General features: G+C 54.3%; 1 protein-coding gene across 3 annotated transcripts; it reads right to left on the reverse strand.

Annotated features, from left to right (window-relative positions):
• Positions 1 to 1,071: 1,071 nt before the first annotated feature.
• On the reverse strand, positions 1,072 to 9,769 carry LOC116241486 (uncharacterized). Of its 3 annotated transcripts, none has more exons than XM_090132818.1 (8): positions 6,792 to 9,768; positions 6,513 to 6,574; positions 5,924 to 6,077; positions 5,178 to 5,718; positions 4,385 to 4,509; positions 3,757 to 3,871; positions 2,604 to 3,446; positions 1,072 to 2,079 (listed from the first exon to the last, which is right to left on the reverse strand). In XM_090132818.1, exons 1-8 carry the CDS (start codon positions 6,904 to 6,906, stop codon positions 2,073 to 2,075), a joined length of 1,962 nt encoding a protein of 653 aa, XP_089988944.1. In that variant the 5' UTR covers positions 6,907 to 9,768; the 3' UTR covers positions 1,072 to 2,072. The 3 variants fall into 3 exon arrangements, with proteins under 3 accessions (XP_089988944.1, XP_089988945.1, XP_089988943.1); XM_090132819.1 differs by lacking the exon at positions 1,072 to 2,079 and having other exon boundaries at positions 2,100 to 3,446; positions 5,178 to 5,263; positions 5,462 to 5,718; positions 6,792 to 9,769; XM_090132817.1 differs by lacking the exon at positions 1,072 to 2,079 and having other exon boundaries at positions 2,101 to 3,446; positions 6,792 to 9,769.
• Positions 9,770 to 19,774: the final 10,005 nt, after the last annotated feature.

The following is a 19,774-nucleotide window of genomic DNA, read 5'->3' on the forward strand; positions in this document are numbered from 1 at the left end:
TTTCACAACTCGAGGCCATTGCCCTCGTCCTGTCACCTGTCAGCAGTGAGAAGAGACCAACCCCGCTCTGCTGCAATCACCTCTCAGCTGCTGGAAGAGAGCAGTAAGGTCTCCCCTCAGCTCCTCTTCCCCACACTAACCAGCCCCAGTCCCTTCAGTCTCTCCTCGTAGGCCATATTCTCCAAGCCCTTCCCCAGCCTTGCTGCCCTTCTTTGGACCTGCTCCAGCACCTCCATCTCCTTTGTGTACTGAAGTGCCCACAGCTGAACACAGAGCTCCAGGTGAGGCCTCACCAGTGCCGAGTACTGGGGCAGGATGACTTCCGTAGTCCTGCTCACCACACCGTGCCTGATCCAAGCCAGGATGCCACTGGCCTCGGATTGTTTGTGGCAACACCAGAGGAAGGGAAATGTTGCCAGCAGCAGAGGGTGTTTAAGTAGTTAGGTGGTGATGTGCGCATTTCGCACTTTTTGTGGAGCTGACTGCTCACTGAAATGAGTTACACGTGCATCTTCAAGGTGAAAATCAACCTCTGTCTGCTGTCTCAAACCATAACAGCATTTGACGAGAGAAATGATGGCAAGCTCTGGTTGTGGCAAGCCATGTTCTGCATTTTGATACAGTGGCTAAGCAGAAACTAAGCAGCCTTGCTTTCCATTATGATAAAGAGATTTGAGAACAGGTTTCAAGATTCCCAAGAAAGGATGAATTTGTAGGTATATTTTTGACTCCATCTTCATTCAGTCAGCACAAAGACATAACCTGCCAGTTTTCAGACGGGATGTATGGAGTTGCAAACACACTCCACGACAGAGGCTGTCCTCTCTGCAGGGCCCTCCCTCTTCTCCCGAGGCTGCCTGCAGCCAAAGAGCTTCTGCCTGGAAGGACCAAGTGCAGCACGGCAGTCTTTGGCTGGTCAGGGTGCGAGGCCAAAGAAGCTGGGAGGCTTCAGGCCAGCCAGAGGATGTCACGGCGCAGGTGACGTCAGCCGGGTTCCTGGAGCCTGTGTGTTGTCACACTGCATTGAGTTAGGAGAGGACAAGATAAGGGTTAACCATTGTATAGGAATGCAGGTAAGCAGGATGAGGCCAGATAAGAAAAGACTTTTTGCCTAAGGGGTGCCTCCTATAGGTCTGTGGTGTCCTATTGGCCTCACACACACTGGGCATAGAACCTGGTTAGGGGACAACATGCCACCCCACAGAGGGAAGCACCATGGGCAGGTGTTCCATAGGTGTCTGGAGCTGCTCCCAGTGGCGAGCAATCCATCGGGGCTCTGTCTGGGCTGTGCCAAACCTGTAGAGCCCAAAGGGCCACCTCTCCTCAGTGCCCGGGGTCTTCAGAGGAGGAATCCTCCAGCAGCCGTTCGGCGGCTCTGTGCTCCCCATCCTGCTCCAGAGGGGAGCCCTCGTGTTTGAGCAGCTCAGGAACCATCCCTGTCCCTCAGGCTGACGGGCAGCTATCACAGAGTGCCTTGTGATAGCTCACGTCACAGCCACGTGCTGTCACGTCTGTAGGATCACAGGATTCCAAGCTCTCTGTCCCTCCACACTGCGGGCAGCACTGAGACAGCCCCGCTTCCATCCGTGTGTTGGGCCGGCTTCGGAGCCACAGCCCAGCTGAGAAAGCCTTCCTCCTCATTCCCGTGAAAGAGCACTGGGAAGAAATGAAAACTGCACCATCTATTGCAAGACCTTTGTTTTACTTTTCTCCATCTCTTTCCAGGCGGTCAAATGTGAACACCAGGCACGGACTCGGATGTGAAGGGTGGTCCGAATCATTTATTAAAGATTTTCCAATCACTTAGATACATTTACAAGTTTCCTTTTTTGGCTTTCCTGTCCGCCTTTACAACTTTCCCATCCACCTTTACACGTCAACAGAGTATTCCACAAACACTCCTTGTGCATGCATGCGGGCGCTTATCCACTGTGAGCTGTGAGCCGTTCCTTTTGCTTTTCTCTTTTCTAGAGATATCCTTGGTTCTCAGCCTTGCGTTCACATCCTGTTTATCTTGCTCCACAGCATCTGCTCTGATAGTCTTTCTTATATTTTCACGGTTACAAGATCAATTATTTTCTGTAAAAGAAGAGAAACTCTTCTCAAACAATAGCACAGGTCTGGGGAGCAGTTTGCCCACACACAGACCCCATGGGAGGCTTCAGGTCAGGACGCTGAGGGCAGGGCAGCCATTTCACTCCCTCTCTCTACCTGTTCCCTAGCAGGTGTCCAGCTGCAGTGTTTGGCTCCTGAGCTATGCCACCCCCATCCCCAAAGCCCTGCTCTTCCCACCAGGGACCTAGAGGAGCATCGAGCTGGAAAGAAAGTCTCCTCTCTGGCCCCAAGCAGCCTCGCGCTTTGCTGGGCCTTCCAGATGCTGCCAAATCGTGGGCCTTGGTGCGTTGGGTGTGTCCGCAGAAGAGAGCAAGACACTGGAGAAGGAGGAACTCGCCTCTGGTGATGCACCAGCCCAAGGCTCCAGGAAGCGCAGCCGTCCCATCCCTCAGAGCCAAGGGGTCTTGGGAGAGTCCCCGCTGTTCCTCCACCTCTGCCTTTCTACAGGGAGATGGCACCCCGGAATGATACGGATAGGAATCACGCACCTCCTTTGCGCCCTGTCTCGGGCTCGTCGTCGCTTGCGGAAGCGTGGTGGTGGCATCAGAAAGTTGGGGTCGTAGGTGGGCTTCTCAGGCAGACTGTGCTCAGAGCTTGATGGTGACTGAATCACTATTTTGGGAATGATCATCGGAGCCTGGGCTCCGTGAGGGCCACTCGGCTTCTCTTTGTTTGTCTCCAGCACTGTGCCATCATAGGAGATTTTCTCTGCTCCTCGTCCTTCTCCTCTGATGCTCGGAGATGCCACTGCCTGGGCTCGACCTGCCTCTGGTGCTGGAGCTTTGGCTGGGTATTTGCCCAGGAACTGGCTTGTCAGTGCTGGCTTCACTGCTCCTCTTTCTTCTTCTTTACACCTCTGAGCCTTCATTGCCTGTGCTGGAAGTATTTCTGATGTTTTTCTTGCGGTGATGAGTTTGCCCTGAAACTGGGTGGTCAGCGCCGGCTTCACTGCTCCTTGTTTTCGGAGCCATTGAGATTCCACTGCCTGAGCTCGACCTGACCCTTGTGCTGGAGCTTTGGCTGCGTGTTTCCCCTGAAGCTGGCTGGGCAGCACCGGCTTCAGCGCTCCTCTTTCTTCTTGGCACCTCTGAGGTTCCACTCCATGAGTGCGACCTGTTTCTGGTGCTTTTCGTTGGGCTGGAAGTTTGTGCTGACCTTGACTGGTCAGCACTGGCTTCACCACCCCTGGTTCTTCTCTGCACCTGTGGGCTTTTGTTGCCTGTGCTGGAGCCGTTGGTGGTGCTGTGCTTTTGGTAGTGCCTTCGCCCTGGGTTTTGCTAGGCACAGCCATCTTTTTGGCAGAAGACACCACTGGGACCACTGGAACTTGACTGAAAGAACAGAGCAGAGAGGGTCCATGTCAGTGGGTGATGGCTTTGGTGCCGCATCCTGCAGCCTTGGCTGTAACGCAGCCTTCCCCACGCAGAGCTCACAGGTTGCGCTGGGGCTCTCCTGAGGGCTGGAGAGGGGTCAGCACTGTGAAATGGGGGGCTCCCGGCAGCCCCATCCCACCTCTCCATCTGCTGCATTCAGTGCTGCTGGGCAGCCCCAGACAGGGACTGTCAGAGGCTGGAGAATGGGCTCTTGCTGGGTCACTGAAACACCCCCAAAAGGATCCCAACCCCGAGCACCCAGTCTCACCTGGACACAGAGCTCTTCTGGTTGACCCTTGTTGTCTTCGCAGAGCTTGTACCCTCTCTGCTGGTAATGCTCAAGCGGCCAGGTAAGGGTGGCAGTTCAGGAATTTTCCCTGGAACTGGGAAGGACAGATCTCGTCAGAGGAGATTCACTGGGAAATTGCTGTCCCTGTGACATGCAGAGGTGCTCAGGCCTGTCCCAAAGCACCTGAAGAGGGCCGCTCCACTTCCCTCACAGACACTCTCCCCGGGGACCTCTGTCCCTCTTGCCCAGCTCCTCCTCTCAGAGGTGCAGCTCTGATTTGGGCCTGCCTTCCTGGCATTTGTTTTGGGAAAGAGGAGCCGGGTGGTGTCACCGGGTGAGGTGACAGTCTCTTTTAGGGGCTCATTTGCTGGGGGGAGGACAGGGCCGAGGATCCCCCATCCTCCTGCCATACCCAGGGATGGGGGCACATGGGAACATCGCGCCCCGCATCTGAGATGTCATGAGGCTAACATGTGGTTAGGAGAGGCTGTGGCAAGCTGGTGTGAATCTTTTCACAAGTCAGAGCCTTAGGATGGTCACCGAGTGGGCATTTTCCCATCACGGTTTGGCTGTGTGGGGCATGGAAAGGAGCTGGCTGCTGCTTTACCTTTCTTGCTCTGGCCAAGAGGTGGCAAACGCTCTGCTTTCTCGTGCTTGCTCTCACCAGGGACTTCTCCCGAGGCCTTGGATGGTTTCCTGGGAGGTGGTTTGGGGACCAACTCCAACTGAAACCTGTACAAAAGGAGAAGACACAGGGGTCACCCAGTGCTCCAGCAGCCCTTGCTGCTCACTGGGATTGCCTGCTCACAGGCCGATTTTCACATTGCATCACGGTCCACTATTCTCCAGAGTTGACAGTGCCCTGGTTCCAGGGGCTGTCCTGGGAAATAGGGTCACCCAGCCAAGAAATCCAGGCCACGATGGGGAGAACATGTCACCTAAATTCCTTCATCTCTCCCATCAGATCTACCTCGCAGAAATCTCTACTCTTCCAGGACGTGTAAAATAGGTACCCAGTGGGAATTCTCAAAATGCCCACCTCTGGAGAGAAGGTAAAATCTCCAAGAGGGAATGCCCTGGATAATCTGTTCCCTAAGCAACGTGACCTGCAGCCTCAGCTGACAGCAAACACCAGGGGAGCCAGATATGCTGACTTTAAGAGAAAGCACTATGCTGATTGTGGAGCTGGGTGAAGGTCCCATGGCCAGATTCGGTGATTGTCCTGCAGGGATGGGGACTTGATGATACTATTGGAGCTGATGAAGGATCGACAGGATGGAAACAGCAGCGGCTGCCCTGAGTCCTGGTGGCAGGACAGCCGTGGTCACAAGGAGTAAAAGATACCGAAGGAGAGCTGAGCAGCTGCGTCGAGCAGAGGCTCCAGCCACAAACATACTCACTCAGGAAAGACGATGACCCGGCCAGAGAGCGTCAGGGAGGCCACCGCTGCCACCCGGGACACCACCATGTCCAGCAGCCAGGGGACCTGCAGGGGAGGAGCACGGAGGTTGTGGAACATCCTTGTGATGGCTGAGGCACTCGGGAGTGGAGGGCCCGAGGCAGGGAGAACTGACAGCACTGCGGCTCTTGCCTGTCCCAGCAGCTGGCCAGGTCCTGGCAGGCCACACGCAGGCAGGGTAAGGGCTGTGGGACTGCCCGAGCCAGGGAGAAGCCAAAACCTCACCTTGAAAACTGCTGTTTCCAGGTTCACTTTCCCACAGACCTTCTCGAGGAAGTCATAGTAGAATTTCATCTGAGCCCGTGCTCCTTCTAAGATGAGGACTCCTATGTCCTTCAGGACAAAGGCAATGTTCTCCCCCTTCTTCAGGCAGCGGGAGACGAGAGATGTGGTGTTACATATGCAGATCTCCCCTCTCTGCCGGGACACAGATGCAGCTGCGGCCACCTGAGTGTACTTGATGGTCTCCACCTCCTTACAGCCTGGAAAATCACACAAGAGAGTCGGAGTTGGTCATTTAGCAGCCCTCGTGCCCGTGCTTCTGAGTGCTACTCATTGTATTTGCCACCCAGGACAGCCCTGGGTTTGGACTGGCTCCACGGAGGGGGCCGCTTGCTTTGGGCAGTGGAGGCAGTCGTCCTGTTTGCCCCGTCTGTGCAGGCAGCAGGAGTTTAGTTCTCCTCCTACCTGGCAGGAATTCCACATCACCCATCAGACTGTGGACGTCGAGAAGGTTCCTGGCCAGGCGAAACGCAGGCCACCGCACAACCAGGGTCCCGTCCTTAGTCTGGATCTCTTTGGAGATGATGTCGAAGGAACCGAAGGTGGGAATTCGGACCCCCTACACGTGGGAGAGAAGGGAAGGGCCAAAGGGTTAAGGCTGAAGGAAAGGACCAGAGGTTGCCCTGTGCAGGGACTGTGCTTCAGGTCCCCTGCCGCTGTCCAGAGGTGCAGGCCAGGGCAGCTGGGAGAGATTTGGGAAGGAGCTGCCCAACCCTCTCCTTCCCACTGCCCTCCAAACTGCAGCACAGCAGTCCTGGCAGAAGCAGCCTCAGGGAATCCAGAGGCCTCCAGCGACTGGGATCAGCCCTGAGATACAGCACCACCTGCCCCAAGCGGTACCGCGCCTGTGGGAGGCCCATTGGTGCTTCGCAGGGACTTTGGGGGGGAGTTTCGTGCTTTCCGGGGAGGGGAAGAGTCAGTGCACGGCGTGGCCCAGGGCCAAGGGGACTGCCCACCCCTCCAACAGAGCAGCGGGAAGCGGGTGCTGACCCACCTTGTGCAGCAGGAGGTGTTGTTGCACACAGACGGCCACCGCGTCCCAGACGGCTACTCGCTCTGCAGGGCAAAGGAAAAGCAGGTCACACTCTGCGTCTGCCACTTCTCAGCACTGCGAGTGCCTGAGAGCGGCAGTGAGGTGGCAGATGGAAAAGGTCACCGCTGTCCCCGGCCCCAAACAGAGGCGGTCCCGAGGCAGTCAGAGTGCTGGCTCTGGCCCACTCGTTGCCAGGACCCGCTCGCAGCAGTGCCCTGTGGTGGCTGTGGATCCCGGTACCTTTGGCGGTGACATCGGGACTTCTGGAGGCACGCTCCGTTGCGGGGCCATCCTCCCAGAAGCTTATCTTCTTCCGTATCGCACGTGCAGATCGCTCCTTGTTGGCACCAGCCATGTGGGAGCTGATCCCTTCCAGACGCTTCCAGTCGTCAGCCAGAAGCTCCTTCAGGATGCAGCACCCACCACTGTGCAGCCGCTTTTATAGTGCTCCTGGTGCCGTGTCACAGAGCACCCATTGTGACACCGTAGCAACGGGGCCAGTGCTGGCCGTTGCCCATTATGACGCTGGCACCAGCAACCTTCTGCCTGCGCTGACGCTGCAGGAGCCCAGCTCTGAGGGTAGGAGGCCCTGCAGAGGGATCTGGATAAGCTGCATTGCTGGGCTGGGGTGATGCGATGAGGTCCAACAAGGCCAAGTGCCGGGTCCTGCGCTTTGGCCACAACAACCCCATAACAAAATATGCAGCATACGGGCTTGGGGCTGAGTGGCTGGATGACCGTGAAGAGGAAAGGGACGTGGGGGTGTCTGTTGATGCTGGGCTGAACGTGAGCCAGCAGTGTGCCCAGGTGACCAAGAGGGCCGACGCCATCCTGGCCTGCATTAGAAAGAGCGTGGCCAGCAGGAGCAGGGAGGTGATCGTCCCCTGTACTCAGCTCTGCTGAGGCCGCACCTCGAGTGCTGTGTCCAGTTTTGGGCCCTCACTACAGGAAAGACATTGAGGCCCTGGAGCGTGTCCAGAGAAGGGCAACAAAGCTGGTGAGGGGTCTGGAGCACAGATCTTACGAGGAGCGGCTGAGGGAGCTGGGATTGTTCAGTCTGGAGAAGAGGAGGCTCAGGGGAGCCTCACTGCGCTCTACAGCTTCCTGAAGGGAGGCTGTGATGATGAGGAGGGCTTTGGCCTCTTCTCCCAGGCAACAAACAGGAGCCGAGGAGATGGCCGCAAGTTGTATCAGAGGAGGTCTAAGGAGGTTTAGGTTAGACAGAAGGAAAAACTTTTTTGCTCAGTGGTCAGGCACTGGAATGGCTGCTCAGGGAGGTGGTGGAGACGCCGTCCCTGGCAGTGTTCAAGAGGTGTCTGGATGAGGAGCTGCGAGATACGGCTCAGTGCCTGTGGTAGCAATGGTGGTGGGAGGACGGCTGGACGAGGTGATCTTGTGGGTCCTTCCAAGCTTGCGATTCTATGATTCTAAGATTCTCAGGACTTTGGAGGCCGACACTCTCTGGAGATGCACCCCTTGAGTGCCAGTGGCACCTCACCTGAGGAGCTGTAGGTGGCCTCCTCGTGCAGGCTGGCCTGAGAATGAGATGCTGAGCCCTACGCCTTCTCAGGCCCAAACTTCTCGACCTTTGCCAACTGTAATTTGGTTGCTGTGCATCTCGGTGGCTGCGGCCCTCACTTGTGCTCTTTGGGCACCTAGGGCAGGCTGGCCTCAGAGCTCAATGAAGATCAAGGGGCAGGTTTTGCTTTCTTTGACACGGGGCTCGTTTTCAGCCAAAATAAGTTTAGAAAACTATAGGCTCCCAGCCCTGACACCTCCACAGTGCAGAAGAGAAATGACCTGCAGCGCTCTTGGGAATTGCTGGGAGCTGTCACAGTTCTTCACTGCGGGAAGGGGACTGTTGGAACCAATCCATTCATCATCAGCATCAAACAAATTGAGTTTTGAAGTTCAGCTTGGAACTGCTTGGGCTTCCCCTCCTGTCCTGCAGAAGAAGAGTCAGAAATACCACTGTTGGTTAGTAGGATCCAGAAAATAAATAATATATTTATTTTATCTTTATGTCTCTGCCTTCAATAATCCCAGCAGAAGGCACACAGATTCCAAAACTTACCAATTTATCTTTCTCTTTAGTGTAAACAGTGGGTTGCACTGGTATGTCCTGTGACGCTTGAAAATGAACTGAGCCCATCACTAGTACACAGACCTAACCCCCAAAAGGCAGCAGTTCTTGGGTACCTGCCCTGGGAGGGTGCGGGGATGCTGTCAAGAATTCAAAATCTCTCTGGAGAAAAGCAAAGTGCTCCTAACTGTGCCCAAAGGAGGCAATGGTAGGGATCGTGCATGCAGTTATCTCCAACAGAGAAAAACATCTTTTTGGAGGACTTTGGGGGTGCTATCCAGTATTCCAGTTTACTCAGGAGTTGGTCAAAACTTACAGTAACTTTCTGTAACTCCTTAACAAATTTATTTAAGAAGTCATCTGGAATGACTGATCATTAATACTCCAAATACGCAGAGGCTCACCTTCTTCCCGTTGCAGAGCCTATGGTAGGAAAAAATGAACCAATTTCAACAAGCATAATGTGAAACAAACAGGTGGCCTGACAAATTAATACAGAAAAAAGTAATCTCCAACAAAAAATGAGGTATTGAGCATTTGCATCTTATCCAGGGAAGACCACATTTCAGCTTTCAGCTAAGGATCAGCAAACAGCTGGACTGAAAAGGGCTGACACCAGCCGTCTGCCATTTTACATGGCTATGGTCTTACAGAGCAGCATCGCTTCTGTGTTTGTAGTCTGGGCCATCTGAATCACTGGCCATTGCCACGCTTTCCTGAACTGGGATAACTGAAGTCAGAACTGCAGAGCAGACAGGAAGACAGCTTGTTTCCCACCTAGATGAGTGACATCCCCGCACGTGCTCAGAAGGAATCTGAGGCATCATGATTTAGCTGCGTGTAGACAGATGTCATCAGTGGCTCTTCCCTTGTGCACTGATGCAGTGACACCATCATAGGAGGCCACCAGGTTGGTCAAGCAGGATTTGCCCTTAGCGAAGCCAGGCTGGTTCTCCCGTATCAGCTGAGACTTCAGTCTCACCGAAGACTGTCACTAGGGATGTGAGTGTTCTCTGAGATTTTCCATCTGAGCCTGCAAACACTCGCACACCTCTTGGAGCACTGCTGGCACCTCACTCATGGCCAGGTGTCTGTGTGGGAGCAGCTGACCCCCCTGAATGCAGACCAGGGGCTCAGGGCGGGGGATCCCATGCAGGGAACTGCTCTGTGCACACCTGAGATGAACCAGAGGGAATCCCAGCTCCTGTGGGTGTGGGTTGCATGGGGGAACTGAATTCTGCTTCAGCGGAGATCTTGCAGCGAGGGGTGAGATGGCTGCATCACGTCTCCTGAATCAGTGCTCTGAGCAGGAGAAACGCACAGACCCCTCTTTTCTTCTATGTGTCCTTTCATTCTGGATGTGCAGAGGAGAACATCTACACCTCACACAGACAGGCACACGTTGCTCGAACAAATCATGCTGCTGGAATCGGTCTCTGTCTACGCTTTAGAGAAGAGCAATTGTTGCTTACTTGAGTCTCCTTCAGAACCAGCCCAGGGCTGTCCTGCAGAGCAGGTCCCTGCTGTGCCCCAGGGCTGTGTGCTGGGGCAGGGACTCTGCTGCCTGCCAGGCTCAGCACTCAGCCTGCCTGGGGAGCTGCCCAGGGAGCTGTGGGGAGACGTGTGGGGGGAAGGAGCCCCCCGGCAGGGCAGGGGCCTTCTGCTGACAGAGCTGCTGCCTGGGGCAGGGGGCTTACAGCTTACGGTGCTCCAAGGCATAACCAGGGGACTTTCCTACAGCAGAAATAGGGCAGGACTTATCTGCTTCAGTGTGGGATCTCCTTAATCACTGGTTTTAGTTCTGCTCCTTCTGATCGGCCAGTACAGACTCACCCATCTATGGCCAAACTGCTCCAAAGAGGGAGGCAGGGTGGTAGGAACTGATCTGGGATTGAAAATTCCCAGCAGATGTAAGCATGACCAGGAGCCTTCTGATCTTGTGGCTGTTCCTCAGTGCCTGTCCTGACTGTGGCAATACCCCAAATCTTTTCCCTGGACAAGATTGTGTGGGTGCTGGGGGCAACTGGAGCAGTGTGCACTGGTTGTGACCATACACAGGATGATCCCTGTGCTGGGGGCTCTGCGGGGCTGCAGCCTCTGTGAGCCCACAGGAGGAGGGAGCAGGCAGAGGTGATCCTGGGGCCCCTTGGAGCACCTCATGCCCATGGGGCCCTTGAGCAGGGTGCTTCACAGAAGGGATCCAGCCAGCTTCCTCTTGCAGGAGCAAAAAGGAGACATTGCCCAAGGTAACGACCACCATTCCTGAGCCTTAAGCCTGTAGTTCCCAGCAGCAGACTCTCACCTCGGACTGCTGAGGGCTGATGGCTGAAATGGGAGCCCTCCATGCTCTGACCGGGCTCTGTGCCTGCACTGGGGAATGGGCAGCCCGGCCCGGTCCCTCTCCCAGTCCAGAGCTCAGCAGAGCCCGGAACAGGGCTGTCCATGACACTGTGTGGGACACACCGGGGCTGGAGCAGTGGCTGGCTGGTGGGGAAGGCTGCTGGAGCAGAAGGGCAGTGGGGAGCTGGGCAGTTTGGGCTGTCAGGGGCTGTGAGGGGGGAACGTCAATGTACCCCTGCACGCATGCTGCCCACATGGTGCCTGCACAGAGCTCCCAGGGGCTGTGTGAGAGGCAGTGGGGCTGGGTTGTCCTGCAGAGGGGAACGCACACAGAGCCACTGTGCTGCAGGGAGCTTCCACAGAGCTGGGACCCAAAAATCACCATGGAGCTCAGCTGCTGTTTACCCTATTCAAAGAGCCTCAGTCCTTACATACAATATGCTTGTAAGAGGTAAAAAGGAAAGGATTCCGAAGAAGACTGGTTTATAATAATATTTAATTGGAATTACAGTTATCATAAGGACAACAAACAAATTCAGGTTGAAAACAAATAAACAAGAAAATAAATAAGAGAAATTCAATGTCGTCTACTGTAGCATCTCCACAGACTTGGAGATGCTGAATGTGAAGATGATGAATGTGTTGCTGATGCTGAAGCAAGATGTATTTAAATAATTCCCTAAGGGCATCCTTGAGCTCCTGGTTCCTCATGCTGTAGATGAGGGGGTTCACTGCTGGAGGCACCACCGAGTACAAAACTGTCAGCACCAGGTCCAGGGGTGGAGAGGAGATGGAGGGGGGCTTCAGGTAGGCAAAAAAACCACTGCTGAGAAACAGGGTCAGCACAGCCAGGTGAGGGAGGCACGTGGAAAAGGCTTCGTGCCGTCTCTGCTCAGAGGGCATCCTCAGCACAGCCCTGATGATCTGCGTGTAGGAAAACACAATGAAAACAAAACATCCAGATGTTAAACAGACAGCAATCACAACAACTCACGTTTCTCTGAGCTAGAAGTTTGAGCAGGAGAGCCTGAGGATCTGGGGGATTTCACAGAAGGACTGATCCACAGCATTGCCTCGGCAGAGTGGCAGTGAAAATGCAGTGGCAGTGTATAGCAGAGCATTGAGAAACCCACAGCCCCAGGCAGCTGCTGCCATGGTGGCACAAGCTCTGCTGCCCAGCAGCGTCCCATAGTGCAGGGGCTTGCAGATGGCAACGTAGCGGTCATAGGACGTCACAGTGAGAAGGGAGTACTCTGCTGTCATGGAAAAGAGAAACAGAGAGCCCTGTGAAATACGTCCAGCACAGGGGGTGTTCCTGGTTTCTCAGGCCAGCACCAACACTGTGCCCTGGGCAAGGCTGTCTGGGAACAACACCATTCTTCACAAAGGGATCTATTGCCCGTGTGCCACCTGAAAAACACCAATAGCATGCTGTAGATGCAAGGTCCGTGCATGGAAAATCCAGTGATGCTTCTGGAATTGGATGATTTCTGAGCGGCCTTTACGGCAATGAACGCAGCAAAAGAAGAAAAATGATGAGCTGGAAATCTGTGCAGTGGCAGGGCTAGGGTCCTGACTGGATCACAGTGACATGGTGGGATGGCTCCCGTGACTGGACTGATGCACAGGAGAGGTAATGCTCTTTATGATAGGTGGGAGATAAGGCAAGGAGAGGCTATTGCTCAGTGTGAGGGAATGCACTGAGCTCTTCATGATAAATGAGCCAGATAAGAGCTAATGGAACAGGCTTAAAGAAGAGATCAGCATTGTCTCTTCCTGGCTTCCTGGTCAGCAAGAACAAGTGGAAGAGAATAACAGGATCACAGAATCACGGAACTGTGGGGAGATCATCAACACCAACGCCCTGCAAAGCAGGCCCCTTACAGCAGGCTGCACAGGTGGGCGTCCAGGCAGGTCTTGAGTATCTCCAGAGAAGCAAAATCCACAGCCTCCCTGGGCAGCCTGTTCCAGTGCTCCATCACCCTCACCATGAAGAAGTTCCTTCACATATTGGTGCGGAACTTCCTATGCTCCAGTTTATGGCCATGTCTCCTTGTCCTGTCCCCACAGACTGCTGAAAAGAGGTTGGCCATGTCCCTTTGACTCCCACACTTAGACACTTACAAACATTAATAAGATCGCCTCTGAGTCTTCTTTCCTCAAGTCTGAACAGACCCCGTTCACTCAGCCTTTCCTCATAGGGACAATGCTCCAGGGCCTTTCTCATCTTTGTGGCCCTCCGCTGGACTCTCTCCAGGAGATCCCCGTCTGTTTTGTACTGGGATCCCAGAAGTGGACACAGTACTCCAGCTGAGGCCTGACCAGGGTAGAGTAGAGGGGGAGGATCACCTCCCTTGTCCTGCTGGCCACGCTCCTTTTAATGCACCCCAGGATGCCATTGGCCTTCTTGGCCGCCAGAGCACACTGCTGGTTCATGGCCAACCTGTCGTCCACCAGGACCCCCAGGTCCTTCTCCACAGAGCTCCTCTGCAGCAGCTCATGCCCCAGCGTGTACAGACACTTGTGGTTATTCTTTCCCAGGTGCAGGACTCCACACTTGCTTTTATTAAACCTCCTCAGGTTTATTGCTGCTCATCTCTCCAGTCTGTCCTGCTGAATGGCAGCAATGCCTTCAGGTGTGTCAGCCACTCCTCCCAGCTTTGAATCACTGGCATAACGACAGAAGATAATCAGAACTCTCATGCTTTCAGGCCCTTTTTCCCCATCGGGGACCTTATTCACTCCAGTATGTGCTGGAGGGACAACACAACAGGGCATAAGCTGGCCGTAAGATGCCAGGAGAGTGCAGATGACGGCTGCCTGACCCCATCATAGCGGTGCCAAAGAGGAAAGGTGCTCTGCTGGATCTCAGACTCACCAGCAAGGAGGGGCTTGTTGGGAATGTGGAGTCAAACACACCAAGGGCTGCAGTGACCACGCGGAGGCAGAGCTGAGGAGACTGAAGGGAGGGCAGAGGACAAGCTCACAGCCCTGGGCTTCAGGAGAGCAGGCCTTGGCTTCATCAAGTGTCCTTTTGTACACTGCAACACTGAAAGGTCTGGGGACAACAGGATCCACAAAGCTGTTAGATGCCCAAGGGTCACCTCGTGCAACCAAAAGAGGTCCATCCCAGTGAAGAGGAAGCCAGGCACAAATGCCACAAGTCCCGCATGAATGGAACAACCAACCTCGTCAAATCCAGATACAAAACAGAAGGCTGGCAACAATGTACGTATACGTGCATGGGTGAATTCAGGACAGCTGGAGCTCAAAAGCTACTGGATGTGCCTGGACATGTCAAAGACAGTGAGGGCTTCTAGAAAGATGCAGGTGACAAAAGGAAAGACAGGGAGACTGGGTGCGTGGCTGAATGGAGCAGGGTACCTGGCAAGGCAAAACATGGAAAGTGCTGTGATACCCAATTCCTGCCTGACCTCACTCCTTTTTAGCCTGCCTGGTCTTCATGGAATTCTGAGTGCCAGAGACTGGGGGAAAAATTTAGCACCAGGCACATGTACCTGTGGTGGAAGAGGAAGCGATCAGGGAATGCTCAAGCAAACAGGATGCAGGGAATCCTGCTTGGAATGGAACCACACGGGTGATGGAGTCATTGAATAGCTTGGATTGGCAGGGACCTTCAAGCCCATCAAGTTCCAACCCCCGTGTCACTGTCAGAGTTGCCACCCAGGAAATCAGGCTGTCCAGGGCTCCATGGGACCTTGCCTTGAGCATGGGGCATCCACAACTTTTCTGGGCAGTCTGTTCCATTGCCTCACAACCTGATGTTAAGGACATTAGAAATTCCCTCCTAACATCTAATCTTACTTTCTCTTTTAGTGTGTAACCATTTTCCTTGGGCCTATCACTGTCAAAGATGGTTTTTTTTTTCTGTTGTTTTGTTTGTTTGTGTGTTTGTTTTGAGGCTGTAGGTGTGAAAGATGTTATGTAATGCCAATAAAACTGGAACAAAGAACTGAAGAGAAAGATCCAAATCACAGAAAATGTGCCAACACACCTCTCAGTTTCTAAACTGCTTTGGGGCCTGGTTTCTCTCCTTATTGGAAATACCAGTCTTTGAGGAGATTTATTGCGTCACTGTTTTCCAGAACTGTGTTTGGAGGACACAAAAGCATTCAGGTGCTGGGACACAGGCAGCTGCTAACCCTGCTTGGTCTCACTTCTGTATTTGATCTCCCACTCCCTGCAGGTGTTTCCAGCTCTCCTGAATAAATGACCATGGCTAAGGTCGTGTTTTCTGCAGGCAGTGTGGACGTGTGCCCTTCCCACTGCTCTCCAGATTTCCCCCTCCCTTTGCTCTTTGTTCTTTCAGATACCTCCCAGCTATCTGGTTACTCTAGGAGCTCCCATAAGTTGGAAACTTGGGCCATCTCAAAAGTCTAATGAATTCTTTACTCAACTTCTTATTTGTGTTTGTATGTACTTTCTCTGTCAAAAGTTCTTCTGGCACCGAAATTCCCCCTGGAAGGCAGACAGCTTGAACATGGCATCCAGCTGAGGAGAGTGTTTCACTATTCATTCAATTGCATCCTGTTTATTCCCGTTTGTTGGCAACAAGGAGGAATCCCTCTGTGCCCATGTGCAGCTGGTCTCTGAGGAAAGCAAGTGGGAGTTGATGCAAAGGAAAAGCAACACTGAGCTGCAAATTTCAGAGAAGACTGATGTGAGGAAAAGGGATGAAAATCCCACGGGGCCAATGTGAGCAGTAATGGGCTTGGGAGGCTGAGGAGAAAGTTTGTCCACACAGTGAAAGAGAGCAAACCTCATTAGGAGACGCCTTGGATGATTACTGTCTGCAAAGTGCTGCCTTAATTTGCTTTTAATACTGGAGAAAATATGAATAAATAAAGAGACTCGTTAAATGTACCTTAGGGTCCTCCTCTTTAAGTGCACTCCTGATAGCTCTCCAGCTATCTGTACAGGTTCTGAAGACTTGAGGAAGATGTCAGGAAGGCACAAAGCACTTGAGGGCTCTCGGGGTTGTACTGGTCTCCTTGGGGTGTTTGGTGCTGAGTCCATCATCCTCCAGTGCTGAGAGAAGACTGCACAAAGTGTTCAGGAAGATAAAGTCAGGAGGAAGTTTCCGGGAGTATGAATGGGCCCCGCTGAGAGCCAGTGCCAACACGGCCCCCAGGGACTTGTTAGAGCAGATAATTGGAAGCCATGATTACCAGGAGACAAAGGCAATGTGCCAGTGGCTGTGATGCTGAGAACAGCATCCTTTGCCTTATGGAGCAGAAAGGCCAAACCCTGATGCCCAGGCCTTTGGAAGGGAGATCCTGTCCCTTATGCAGGATCGAGACTATTCCTGGAGCAGTGGGAGCCTTTGCATGGGGCACAAGGAGGCCATGAGACCCCAGTGCCACGAGGACAGCGTATCCCTCACAGTTCTCTGTACCACAGACACCATCCACGGCCTGCTGGACAAAGACTTTGGCTCCGTCAGGGCCTTCCAGCGTTGCCAGCCCCTCAGCCATCTCCACCACGTGCTGTCCTACACTGTCCCATGCAGTCTGCACCCGTTTCCCTGCAGGACGTCGGCACCAAGCCTGCTTCCCACCACAGCATCTCCCTGCCTGGACTGCTGCCCCTGACCTCAGTGGCTGTTCTTTGGAACACACAGCTGTGCGCTGATCACAGAGTGCCTCCGGGTGACTTCAGGCATCACAGCCCTGCCCTCAGATCCCACATCCATATTCCCACAGCCCAGTCCCAAATCTCACATTCCAAGCCCACAGTCAACATCCCAACCCCGCATCCTACAGCCCACATCCCAATCCCAGTTCCAAACCTCATTCCCAGGCCCTCATCCCAAGGCCATCACTCACCTGTCAATCTCAATCCCCCACCCCAATCGCAATCCCACATCCCCGATCCCAATTCCGATCCCAATCCCATCCCCTATGGCAATAGAGAGCACCCCGAGGCCCCGCCCCCACAGCCGCTCCGCCCCGCCCCCGGCCTCTCACTGGTCGGCGACACTTCCGGTCCGTTCGCGCCTCTCATTGGTCGGCGGCAGGTCCGGCCCGCCTCCGCTCTCGGATTGGTCGGCGGCAGCGCCGCCGGCTCCGATTGGCTGAGGCGCCGAGCGCGGGAGCGGCCGTTGCATCCGGCTCGGAGCCGGCCGTCTTTCCTCTCCGACGCCGCCGGTCCCGCAGGCGCAGGCGCTGCGCGCCGGAGCTGTGCGGGCAGCACCGAGACGGAGCCGCGGCACGACGGGAGCGGTGCTGAGGAAAGCGGCACAAGCCGGAGGTGTGCGGGAGAACGGCTCGGGCCGGGGCCGGGGAGAGGAACCGTGCGCGGGATGCGGGGCTTTGGGACGGCTGAAGGACTCGGGGCCCAACCGCCGCAGCGCTGCTGCCCGCATCCGGGCCGTGCCCCCCCGAGGCCTCCGGCGCTGCTCCCGCTGCCCCCCGGGGCTGAGGTGAGCTGTGGGTCCGGGGGGCGGTGGGGGAGATCCGGGGGGATGTGGGTGTTTAGGGGCTGCGGGGGCTACAGGGGGGCTGTGGGGTAATATGGGGTTTGGGGGGGTATGGGGTAATGTGGGGGAATATCAGGGGATGTGGGGGAGTGTCGGGGGATGTGAGGGTTTAGGTACTGTGTGGGGAATATGGGGTTGGGGGGCTCTCAGGAGGGATGTGGGGCTATGAGGCACTTTAGAGGGGCTGTAGAGGGATATAGGGCTGCGTGGGTGATAGGAGGGTATGGGGCTCTAGGGCTTCGGGGGCCTTAGGGGTGGATATAGGGGTTCGTGGGGCTATAGGGTGCTTTATTGTGTGGCTACAGGGAGATTTGGGGCAGTAGCAAGCTGGGGGGACTCTAGAAGTGGTATGGGGGATATGGGAGAAAATGGGGCTATGAGGGGGATAGAGGGGGTTATGTGGCTATAAGGCACTGGGGGGGCTTTAGGGGGTGTTTTAGGGCTATAGAGGGATATAGGGTGCTATGGGAGCTGGGGGGGCGTGGGACTGTCTGTGGCTATTTGGGGAGCTATACAGGGGAATCTATAAGGGGTCGTGGGATGGCTATAGGAGAGTTCTTATGGGATATGGGACTACAAGGGGGTGTATGGGGGATATGGTTCTCGAAGGGGCTGTGTGGGGCCTTAGGGTGATAGGGGGCTCTAGGGTGGGCTCTAAGGGCTGTGGGGCTAGAAGGCTCCCCCCTTCCTTTCATAGAATCACCAAGGTTGTAAAAGACCTAAAAGATCATCCAGTCCAACAGTTCACCCACTACCAATAGCTCCTACTAAACCATGTCCCTCAATACAACATCCAGTCTTTCCTTGAACACCCCCAGGGTCGGTGACACCTCCATGGGCTGTCCATTCCAGTGCCTGATCACCCCTTCTGAAAAGTAATACTTCCTAATGTCCAGCTTGAATCTCCCGTGCCATAGCTTGAAACCGTTCCCTCTGGTCCTATCACTAATGACACGAGAGAAGAGGCCGACCCCCAGCTCACTACAACCTCCCTTCAGGAAGTTATAGACCTTTAGAGGGTTAATGGGACTATAGGGGTTTGTGGTGGGCAGTGGGAGGGTCTATAGGATGATAGGGGGCTGGGTAGGGTCTATAGAGAGGGTTGTTATGCTATAGGAAGTTTTGGGGAGACGTAGAGGGGTCTGTTTTGTGGTCTTAAATCTGACACGTGTTTTCTCCTTGGGCTTCAGGTACAGATATAGTTTCATAATGGCTTTGGAGAAGGTTTCACTATCCAGTCTCCTGATCAGGAAGAAAGAAGGTGATTTTTGGAGGACTTAATCACGAGTGGAGCTGCTGCTGAACCTCCACTTCCAAGAAGCAGGCAGGTGAGGACGTTGTGCATTTCAGCCTTTGCTCGCTGCAAGGTACCAGCGACTCAGTCTGTGCTGTGTGGTGATTTTCCATCAGCACTTCTGCTTGTGCCTGAGCACCAGGCATCCAGGCATCTGTATTTCCTCCCTCAGACCTCCCTTACCAGCTCCACAGCCCCCCTGGGATCTTGTTCCCCCTCCAGCTGGATCTGAAGAGCCCTTCCATTGTTGAGAAGGCTGCGAGTTTAGTTCAGCATCTCCTGATGTGTCACAGAGATTCAGGGCGTTCAAGAAGACGCTTCTTTAAAGTGCTTAAGATGGTGAATTCTGCCAGACAGAGCGCTTGTCTAATCAACCCTCTTAACCACAAGGTTTCTTCTGCAGGTCCCGATGATGGCACAGGCATTAAACAGCACAGAGCTCGTCGCTGGGGAGAGGCTGTGCATTGTGTATGAAGGGAGAGATGGAGGAGGGGTTTGAACAGCGTTGTGCAGGAATGGAAAGCTGGTAAGAGAAACGGTGTGTGTTGTGAGAGCAAGGGCTGTACAGCTCATCTCTGTGTTCTAACAGGAAACGCACGGCAGAGCTCTCTGCTCTCTGTTCTTTCTTGCAAGGTTACTGCCCTTCAAAGTGCGCTGTGGATGGGCAGCACAATGACAACCCAAGGATGGCAGCAGGAGATGCAGCACAGCCCTCTCCAGCAGCAACGTGCATTGATTCATCTTGCTAATTCTCAAAGGAGAAGGTGTGTGTAGCTTCCAAAGTTGGTGGCAAGATAGCATGTTTTGAAGGCTTTGGGGCTCTTCCTCTTCCGCATCCTAAGGCAGTGAAGGAGTTCCCTTGCTGTGTGGGAATGGTTCCTGTGCAAGGGCACGGTCGTCAGCCTGTAACAGATACTGAAGGTGATGGTTTTGTGTCTGCAATTATGGAGTTGGCCTTGTAGTGGCAGTTGCACCCACTAACATGCAGCTCTTTCTGACACAGGCAG

Source organism: Phasianus colchicus, unplaced genomic scaffold (genome assembly GCF_987193195.1).
Source record: "Phasianus colchicus unplaced genomic scaffold, bPhaCol1.hap1.1 HAP1_SCAFFOLD_44, whole genome shotgun sequence".
Lineage (NCBI taxonomy): Eukaryota > Metazoa > Chordata > Aves > Galliformes > Phasianidae > Phasianus > Phasianus colchicus.

Coding starts and splice junctions, on each gene's coding strand:
- LOC116241486 (XM_090132817.1), bottom strand. CDS start 6,906: ATGGCTGGTGCCAACAAGGAGCGATCTGCACGTGCGATACGGAAGAAG. Junction 4,510..5,177: donor CGGGTCATCGTCTTTCCTGA/GTGAGTATGTTT, acceptor CCTTTTGTACAG/GTTTCAGTTGGAGTTGGTCC. Junction 3,872..4,384: donor TCTTGGCCAGAGCAAGAAAG/GTAAAGCAGCAG, acceptor TGTCCTTCCCAG/TTCCAGGGAAAATTCCTGAA.